The sequence below is a fragment of the Sceloporus occidentalis genome, unplaced genomic scaffold (genome assembly GCF_023333645.1).
Source record: "Sceloporus occidentalis isolate IW3139 unplaced genomic scaffold, rSceOcc1.0.p SCAF_7, whole genome shotgun sequence".
NCBI lineage: Eukaryota > Metazoa > Chordata > Lepidosauria > Squamata > Phrynosomatidae > Sceloporus > Sceloporus occidentalis.
In genome coordinates this window covers 1505982-1516697 of record NW_028316987.1, presented here as the reverse complement: position 1 = coordinate 1516697, position 10716 = coordinate 1505982, and the positions used below count along the sequence as shown (strand labels likewise).

The window sequence follows — 10716 nt, the reverse complement described above, 5'->3', positions numbered from 1 at the left end:
CTCTCCAAAACCAAACCTTATCAGTTTTCTCTATTGCCCACTATGAACAAGCCCAAGTACCCCATGTATACCAATCAGGTCCATCAGCTTGACCAGCCATTACAATATAATGTCTTCCTCCTGCATGCAAGAGATACTCCATCTCACAAAGCCAAGCGAAACTACATTTAGCTTTGCACATATATACATCCACACACACAGGGTAATTCCAAAAGAATGGTGGAAAAATGAATTAAGAATAGCCTTACTTTTGCACCATTCTTTTTAAATCCCTCTGTATATGTGTGTGTGTGTGTGCGCGCGTACACACACACATATTTATATCTATGCTGCACTTGTCATCTTTCACAGGGCTGCAGTCTCCCACAGAATGATTCTCAAAATCATTTGTGCAAAGAAGTCAGGTTTCCATGGCATCAAATATGCATAGCTGACAGATGGAGACTCTTTCCTATCAAGACAAACCAGTTCATAATGCCTGGATTCCACAGAAAAATGTCCGTTTCTCATCAGAGAGAAATAATAATACTCAGAATGTTTGTTTGTAGAGGTGAATGCCTGAGACATGGAAGGAGGGAGTGTAAATTGGGACATAAACAGAGGTGGTGTTCTGGCCATTCCAAGGGGATTCCAGAAGAAACGACAAAATGATATGTGTAGTATCTCACTCACCTCATCCTTACAACGCAGAAAAGTGTGGTACTTGTAGTGGTGAAGGGAATGGTACAGAGTGTAGAAAAAGGACTTCTCCACTTCCACACTGAATTCCTGTCAACAATAACAGCAGAGTGATGAGGGGGAGAGACCATTCAAGGAAACCACAGAGCACAGATTCTCCTTAACTCTGAGTCCACAACTTTGTCAGGTGCATAATCCCGAGGTATCTCAAAATTACACTGTTCACTTTCTACAAGTGTATGAAACTGTGACTCTCCAGATGTTATTGCTATTAATATGAAGATGAAGCAAGTTTGTTTTCTGCAGCACCAGAGAATAGGACCCAGAGCAATGGATTCAAATTACAGGAAAAGAGATTCCAACTCAACACTGGGAAGAACATCCTGACAGTAAGAACTGTTTGACAGTATAATATACTGCCTCAAGAGTGTGGTGGAGTTTCCTTCTTTGGAGGTTTTTAACCAGAGGCTAGATAGCTATTTGTCGGGGTGCTTTGGCTATGTATTCCTCCATGGTAGGGGATTGGACTTGATCGCCCTTGAGGTCTCTTCCATATCTATGAGTCTAAGCCCCATAAGGCTGAGCCAGCAGTGAGGGATCACAGAAATAATATCTGGTGGACCTGTGGTCCACCTCTGGCCTAGGTGATACATAATCACTAAGAAATCTCCACTTTCCCTTGCCCAGCATACCCTCCTGCCACTTCTTTCCCCTTTGCCTCTGCTAAATTGTCCATGCCTTCCTGCTAACATCAAAGTCTTACTTGTAAAGCAATCTTCTTTACCTCTCTAACCCTTACAGAAGCCTCAGGTACATATGCAGATGAAGGAGGAGGAAGGAATGGAAGGAAGGAAGTAAAGATGAAGGAGGAGGAAGGCATATGAAGGAGGAGGAAGGAAAGAACAGGCAGAAAGAACATGAAGCCCTGGGCCCCATTCACACTACATTTGAGGGTACTACATTCCACTTTAACTGCCATGGCAAAATTCTATACAGTCCTGGGATCTGTAGCTTTGTGAAGCCTAGAATTCTAGACGTGTATTTGCATGTGCCTCCAAGTCACCTATCACAACCCCATGTATTTCATAGGAATACTCCAAGGTGGTTTGCCAGTTACTTCCTTTGAACTATAGCATCTGATATTCATGGAAAGTCTCTCATCCAAGTACTTTGTTGTTTTTTCTTATTACCTGTCCTCAAATTGACCTCAATTCATTATGATGATGCTGTGGATGAGATACCTTCAAAACTCTCTGTCCTCAGCTTCTCTGCTCAGTGCCTGCAGGCTTAGGCCTGTGTCCTCGAGTTTAACCATCTAGTATGAGGTCTTCCTCTCTTTCTGCTGCCTTCCACCTTTCCTAGCCTTAATGTCTTTTCTAATGATTTATTTTTCCTCATGATGTGCCCAAAGTACAATATCCCCAAATTTAGGCATCCTGGGTTCCATCTTGGCTTGATCTGTTCTAGAACCTATCTGTTTGTCTTTTTTTACCTTCCCTAAACTCCAAATGCCTGAATTGTAAAGCATGGAACCATGGCAACTGAAGCTAAATTATAGCCCTATCTCTGCATATTGTGAATGGCCTCCTGAAGATGTGAGATGGCTATGGACCATACCCCACAATGTAGGGAGAGAAGAGATTTCATTCTGAAAATGTCCCCTGCGTTATAGGGCAAGACGAAGGATACAGAGCCAATTCAATGGAAGCTGAAGGGCATGCTAGATTTTAACCAACAATGTGAAGTGTCCTAGTTCATCCTAACACCTCATTATCTTCCACATGGCTTCGCCTCCCTTCATTTGCTATGCTGAATCCCTTCTGTATGGGTAGAACACTTTTCTTTTTTTTGCATATTGACCTGCTACCAATGCTACTTCACCTTCCTTTAATAAACATTTTATCAAGTAAAAAGTATATATTTGGGGTAATGGACGCCAGATCTCAAGAGGAGTTACTTTTCTGTGGCTAACAGACTTGAAATTTTATTAACTGTCTTTTATTGCTCTTTGTCCCGTTGTCTTCATTTGGCCAGTAAAGTGAGTAGCCTCCATCTGCACTGAAATCCCTCAATGCCATCTTAACTGTCAACATCTTAACACACTGTAGGCCTGTGACTCTAACACTACTACAATTTTTCTTGTGTATGATTTTTAACATCTTTGCCTGATGAAGAAGCCAGTGAAGCTTCAAAAGCTTACATAATGTATTTTATGCTTTGGCGCTGGCCCAATAAAGATATGTTCTGAACTCTATGGATTTTGGGTTGGGTTGTACTTTATCAAATGTGTTTTGAACTAGTTAGCTCCTTTCATCTTCAGTCATTGTTATTCCTTTGGAAAAATCACCTCTTTCCCTCCCTTTTATATCCTCCTTAAATGCTGTTGCTCTTGAAGGCACTAAAAACCGGTAAGTGTTAAATAGAAGAAAAGAATAACAGTGACAAGAAATTCAACTTGTTGACAAAACATAGGGGCAGAATTGTGAAGAATCAAGTTAAAGTTTGCCTTTGTTTTCAAGACAGGAAGTAATGAAATCTAAACACTGGAAAGAGGATTTGTTCCCTTAAGGATATTTTAATTTTATCAAATTTAGAAATGTCTGGTTTTGTTATATATTAAAGATGTGAATTTAAACTTTTACGAAGCTCAGTTATTCTTTAGGGTTTCTAGGGCGGGACCCATAAAAATCTCATTCATGACCTCTCAAACACGTGGGGCGGGGGGGGGGGGGGGGGGGAAGACCCATTTCCAAATACCTAAAAAAATTAGGATGTGAAATATTTAAATTAATCCTCCCTTCCTACCACAGTATTTCCTGAAATTCAAGGGTTTTATGTATTAATTATTGTTTCTAAAAATATATGCCCCTCATTTACTAGAATGCCAAACATTTTTATCAATACCAGAACACCTGTTTTGCATGCAGGAGGTGTCCAGGTACAGAAAGGGAAGACTCATCTATGAAAACCCTGGGGATTTCCTGCCAATCAGTGAAGATTATACTGAGGGCAGATAGACTAATGGTCTGATTCAGCATAAGTCAACTTATATTGCTGTGCTATCGTTATGTTTTGAACTTTATGAGGCCTAAGTCTGATTGGACTTTCAGTTCTATAGGAAAGGCTCTTCTCTCAATCTTACAACTTTTAATAGTATGTATGTTACAGACACAGGAGAAGGCCCCCTCAGTAGCCATTCCCAGATATTGGAATTTCCTTTTCAAAGAAAATTAGGTTAGCATCCTCCCCATTCTTCTGTGAGCAGGCAATTTTTTTTCTATTCACATAGGTCTCCAGTCACTGCCTGCCTCCTATGGCTTGAGGGTTTTAAAGTGGACTTTTTAAAATAGTTTACTGCTTTTCATTATCAGTGTGGTGTTTTTACATTGCTTTAGTTGGTGTTTTAACAATACAATTATTTTAATTTATAATTTTTATTTTTAAAAATCAGAATGTTTAGAATTTTATTGAAAGCTGCTTTGCATTTCAACCACGGCAGACAGAAAGGCTATAAATCATAGTTCTGTACCTGTGTAATGTGAAAGGGCCCCAGAACCCAATGCTTGTTCCTCCCTCCACTGTGCAAGAATCAGGTAATAAAATGGGAGGGGGGATCAGGAACAAGGTTTGATGAGCCCCTGTGGTGCAGAAGTTACGTGTCAGCTTAGGAGCAGGGAACCCCATGTTTAAATCCTTGTTTAACCTTGATCTCTCATTCAGTAATTTTGGATTGGTCCCATTCTCAGTTTAAACTATGTCACAGACATATAAGGATTGAACAGTGGTGGTGGGAAATGACATACCCTGAATTTCCTAATGATAAAGAGCAATCAATGCACATCAATACTTTTACCACAAAACCATTTAACACCAATTTTGGTTCCCAACACTTACCTGCGGTTTGGATACATTCTTCTTGAGTTTGTTGAGTGTCTTGCGGTTGTAAGGTTCACCACCCGGACGCAACTTAACTGTGCCGTCGCACGTCTCGGCATGGAGTTGGGGGAACGTGTGGAGCACCTCCTAGGTGGAAGATGAAACATAAACTATGAGCTTCCACATAGACCAAATGCATAACCTGTGCCTGGAGCAGACAGGGCAAAAGGAATGGCCAGAGGCCACTCCCATCCCGATCACTGTAGAACTGTGGCGACTGCATGTGCCTCATCTGAGCTGCCACCATGGTCCTGAACTGGTTGCTGAAAAGGACATTTTGTTCTGTTCCTTTTGCAGCTGCGTTTGGGCCACCTTAGGCATCTGCAGCACAACCAATCTCATCATCAGTGCTTGCTATTAAGTGTCCAGGTATATTCTCTCTGGTCAACTTGGCATGTAAAAACACCACAAGATTCTTCTTCTTTGCCTCTTGACTGCATTCCCTTCTGTTTCTTCTTTTTCAGCTACTGAATTATTTTTAAATGGAGGTGAAGAGTGAGAAAAGTGGCCTTTACCAGCACACTCAGATTAAGACACTTGTAATCAGGCTGCCACAAATTGTCTTTGCCCATAGGCCTCAACAGAACTTCTGTGTGTTCTATTAGAAGCATCCACCTTAAGTGCCAATGAACTAAAAGAACTTGACAAGTTTGGAAGTTCATCCCAAACAGGCACAATAACATTACTCTTCCTGATGAAATGTGCAAACCTTGAAGGAAACTCTCACTACTATCTAGGCACTGTTCAGCCCTTATGCCTTTCGGTGAAAGAACGTGAGAGAAGACATTCTGTACTGCAGAGACTTGATTGTGGAGTACCTTCTCCTCAGAAGCCTAATACCAACAGTGGTGCCAAGTAAAAAATGGCTTTTTATTAAAGCCTTTTCTCTAAATCTACACGTCTGTTATGAGCTTAAATTGTTTTAATGTTCAAAACTCTCAAATTGCTTAATATGTGCTCAGTCAGGTGTAAATTATTAAATTGTTTTAAATCTTGATTTTAGCATTTAATGTGTTTTAATTATTGTAGTAATTTAATTCTATCATAATATATTGTTTTTGTATGTTTTTAAACCTATGGTGTTTTTAATGTATAAATAATAATAATAATAATAATAATAATAATAATAATAATAATAATAGTTTCAATTGGTAAAACTGTTTTTACTGTATACCACCTTCCTTGACTTCACCTGATATAGGGCAGGGCATAGTCTAATAAAACTCAGTGCTATGGAATTCTAGGAACTCTAACTTTGTGGGGCATTCAGCCTTCGCTGTCAGAGAGCTCTGGTGCCACAACAAACTACAAACCCCAAAACCCCATAGCATTGAGCCATGGCAGTTAAAGTCGTGTCAAACTGCATTATTTCTGCAATGCAGATGCAGCCATACAGACTCGCCTTTAGTGCAGAGATGTGTTAAAATAGGAAGAGGCCCATATTTCATTCTATCTAGGGTAGCCTTCCTTAAGGTGATAATCTCCAAAAACTTTGGACTAAAACTCCCTAACAGCCCCAGTAAGCATGCCCAATAGTCAGAAATGCTGCACACCATAGTGCAAGACTTCTGGAGGGCCCCAAATTAGGAAGGGTGATTTGGAATTTAAAGACTATAATCTGAAACCCAAACTGTCTCTCATCTTTCTGCTTTGTCTCTACATCATACAATCTCTGCAGCGGGAGAACATTTTTTCAGCTTGTCCTTGTTCCATACCTGTAGTGATGGGTTGAGAGACACCCTCTTCAGCACCTTTTTCTTGTGATCATTCAATATCCCATCAATCTTCCTCATGGGTGGGAGATAAAGTTCATCTGGAGAAGGATGGTCAAAATAGATTACGAGAGCAATTAAAATTTTTTGAAGTGGGCAGAGGTGGACACTTGCAACTAAAGTCATGGACACCTGATGTCCTGCAGGCAGAAAATTCAAATATTTTGTGCCGGAGTTCTGTCCAGGACAGGCAAAAGTGACATAATGACATTTAAAATGTCACACACTTGCTTTCTGAAGATGCTGAAATCCCTGGACAGGACATGGCTTTCTTGAAGGGAGGTGCTGGAGTTACATTTTAGTGAAGTTTATCCTATTATAAAATATGTCACGTCTTCAAAGAAGAAAATGAACTCACTTTAAGAAAGACTTTAACAGCCTTCAAAGATGTCTGAACACATAGCATGACAAACCATAACAGAAACTGGAAAAGTTACTTTTTTGGCCAAAACCTGCCAGAATACCCAGCTAGAATGACCACTAGCCTTTATGGATTTTGGGAGCTTTATACCAAAAAAACCCTGCATTTTCCAAGCTCAAAAGAAACATAACAAGAAATGTAACAGTATTACCCAGCTACAAGAAAACATTATTCTCATCATTACCTGGACAGCACAAAATCTGGTGTTTTATGCTGAGTTTTAAGAAAGCAGAATATTCAATATTCAGCAAATTTCTGCTTCAGGAAATTTTCCGGCCAGTACCTCTTGCAAATAAAATTCTTTTAAAGTAACAAAGAAAAATGAGGAACTTTAGGCCTGGTGACAAGCAGAAAGAAAAAAAAGATTGCATGGTTCTCTCAAGAACTGGCCTATGGGTGCAAAACCTCTGTGACTTCCAATGGGTTCCTGCTCTGGATGCTCATGACAATCAATGTACCACTGTTTAAGAGCACGTACCATTTGTGTCCTCAAGAGCTTGGATCATGTCTGGGTCAAGGGCAGTGCTGACCAGCATTTCCACATAGCTGCGGTACATCTCTTTCATGGCTCGTGTATTGAGAATACGGCCTGTCGGCACACGCTCTAGATAAGAAATGAAATATTGTATTTAAGGTTATCTACATCTTCATTTCTTTAAACCTTCCTCATTTTAGACACAAAGTCCTCTATAAGGAAGAGAATCCCTTCTCTTTCTATCCCTCCACCCAGTTTCTCATAATCTCCCTCCTTGCATGGACCCCTTCGCATGTCTCCTTAAATTCTATCCTAGCTTTGCAGCTTCACCCTACACCTCTCTCAAGAAATTCAACAAAATTTTCTTTTACATCTCTATCATTGACAGTTTCCCTATAAAGATTTTGTGGGACCCCTCACTTCATTTTTAGGACAACTTGCTCTCTTAAGGATCAATGAACATTGATAGAATCACTGTTCTCCTTGACTCACCTTCCTCGCTCTGTTGGTCAGGGCTGGATTCTGAGTCAGAGGAGGATGCGGCCTCCTTCAGCCATTTTTTCCTCTTCTTGGGAGGCGGTTCAGCTTTCACCTTGGCTGGCTTAGGTTTGGGTTTAGAAGTTCCACTGGCCGGGGTAGGTTTTGCAGCTACAGGAGCAGGGGGGTCCGTTTTTTCCACTTTGGGAGGCTTCTCTGCCTTGGCCGGTTTTTCCGCCTTGGGAGGCTTTTCAGCCTTGTCAACCTTGGGGGGCTTTTCCAGTTTAGGCCCTTTCTCAGCCTTGGGGGGCTTTTCAATTTTCTCTGCTTTTTCAGTCTTGGGGGGTTTCTCAGCTTTAGGTGGCTTCTCTGGCTTCTCAGCCTTTTCTGGAACTTCCAGCTTCTCAGGTTTCTCAACTTTGGGTGTCACTGGGACCTTGGGGCCAGAGGCTTTGGGTTGGCTCTGTCTCCTGCACAAGGGAAGACATAGTTATGAGACCTAACAACACTTTGCACTCATGACTCAGGAACACAAAAGGTTTGAGCCTGAGGGAGCAGGTTTTCTCAGGCAGGCAAGTGTGAATAAAATAGAGGGTGTAACGTAGGGTAAAATAGTGTATAGTCTTCCAACTGTTGTTGCACTGCCCATCATCCCTCACCATCATCTATGCTGGCCAGGGCTGATGGAAGTTGCAGTCCAACAACAGCTGAACATCCTCCAACTCTGCTGTAATGGAAACTGTGAGGGAGAGGGCCTGGGATGAAGCCAGCCTCATATTCTGTCCTGCTTGTGAGAAGTAGAAAAGCTTGGACAGGATGCCATCCAATTCACTGTTCAAACAGGAATCAGAGGCAAACGATCACAAAAAAAGCCCAGGGTTGAAAAGAATAGCACAGGCAAGTGAGGAGGGTAAGGCTATAATAACGCACATGTAGAGCCCAGCCCAGAACATGGGAACATTATTTTAAAGAGCTACACATTATTCATTGGCTGTTACTTTTTATGCGTAATACACAGTATTAATGACATACTATTTTTTTTAAAAAAATGCCAACACCTGCACCACAAAAATGGCCTCTGATCCTCAAATTCTTGAAAAAGGGAATTCATTTATGTTTGATTTATAGCCAGTCAAGCATAAATATGGGGGAAATGCAATGCAAACACTTGCCTATGTTGAAATAAATTCACATTAAAAAGTAATTCATACAAGTGCTTCCCTATGTGGAGAAATGAGCCCTCCCTCCTGTCTCTTTACCTGACAGCTTGCAGAGGTCGATGCCAAGGTTTCTTGGAGCAGACACGTACATAATCCTTTTTGTTGATGTTCTCCAAGAACTTAACATAGAGTCGTTGGTACCGATTCTTAGCATCACCAAAATAACCCAGATACTAAAAGAAAGGAAGCAGAAAAAAAAGAGATTGCATGTCAAAAGGACTAATGGAAGGCTCTGCATAGTACAGTTGGCCACCTGTATCCACTGATTCTTTATCCATAGATTCAAGCATGCACAGCTTGAAAACATTGCAAAAATATATACATTCCAAAAGCAAATCTCGATTTTGCCATTTTACTATCCATTGTATTTAATGGGACTTGAACATCCATGGCAGAACCTGGAACCCAGTCCAGTGGATACCAAGGACCCACTGTACTTATGATCTTCCAGAAGTAATGAGGTGACATAAAACTGAAGGTCCAACACTCCACAAAAGAGAAACTGGATCAATCGAACTGCTTGGAGAGAACAACCCAAACACAAACTGGCAAACTGTGTATGCGTGCACATGTGTACATGAAGGAGGATGCATTGTTTCATTTATCTAAAAGTCATTCATAAAAGGTCTTCTTGTATCTCACTTGTCCTCATGACTAAGGGCCCGTACAGACAGGCCAAAATAAAGCTGCTTCGGGTCTCTTTGGAGGAATGCTATTTAAATGATGCATGTGTCCTAAGAGGCCAGAAGCCATGCCAAAGCTGCACTCCAGTCCTTAGGAGTGTGGCTTTGGCATGGCTTCTGGCCTCTTCAGATGCATGCATCATTTAAATAGCATTCCTCCAGAGAGACCCAAAGCAGCTTTATTTTGGCCTGTCTGTATGGGCCCTAAATTACCCCCAAACTGCACCAAAATTGGATGGCTTACTTCTTCCACAGTAGAGGTAGGATGAGAAGAAAGGATAATGTGGAGAAGGAATAAAAAAATCTGAGTTCAATCATTGCATCACATATATTCTATACAAGTTGATCTTCCTTATCCAAAATGTTCTGGATTTTGGAGTTTTTCAGATTTTGAAATATTTGCCTATACATAATGAGATATCTTACAGATGGGACCCAAGTCTAAACACAAAATTCATTTATATTTTGTATATAGCAAGACTGGAGGTAATTTTATATGCAGTATTTTAAAAAATTTGTGCACAGAACAAAGTTTGTGTACACCCAATCCATCAAAAGCAAAGGTATCACTATCTCAGCTACCCATGTGGACAATTTTGGCTTTTGGAATATTTCAGATTTCAGAATTCCAGACAAGGGAGACTCAACCTGTATTAGGATGGCATGAAAAAGTATGATACTGTTTGCTGAATTTTTTTGTGATGTGCACTCCCACCTCTACTAACAAGCCATAGTTTATAGACCCACCAAACTAGTCTGAAACAATTTTTTTTGTTACTTGCTTACAGTCTCACTTTTTTAAAACAGCTTATTATGACACCTGTAACAGTGGCTTGTTTTCCTAGCTCCTGAAATAGGAGCTTACAAAAAGAGTGGGAACAAAACAAATGGCAAAGAAACCAGAAGTAGGGCAGATAACCATGGTATGGCTGGTTATCTGTTGTGCAATATATGACTATAGCAACAAACCAAGGTTAATACTAACCATGGCATACTGTAAATGCACGCACTAAAATGCAACCTGAATAAGGAACCTTAGAAGGCAAAGCTCCCC

General features: G+C 40.7%; 1 protein-coding gene across 1 annotated transcript in view; it reads right to left on the bottom strand.

The window, feature by feature from the left end:
* The window catches only part of PRR12 (proline rich 12), a 41987-nt gene that overhangs the window by 4414 nt on the left and 26857 nt on the right, over nucleotides 1-10716 (bottom strand). The window contains exons 8-13 of the mRNA XM_089531592.1: nucleotides 9019-9152; nucleotides 7775-8229; nucleotides 7286-7411; nucleotides 6330-6427; nucleotides 4573-4701; nucleotides 673-768 (exon numbers count right to left, since the gene is read on the bottom strand). Of these exons, the coding sequence (XP_089387718.1) occupies nucleotides 673-768; nucleotides 4573-4701; nucleotides 6330-6427; nucleotides 7286-7411; nucleotides 7775-8229; nucleotides 9019-9152 (1038 nt within the window). The remainder of the gene's footprint in view (nucleotides 1-672; nucleotides 769-4572; nucleotides 4702-6329; nucleotides 6428-7285; nucleotides 7412-7774; nucleotides 8230-9018; nucleotides 9153-10716) is intronic.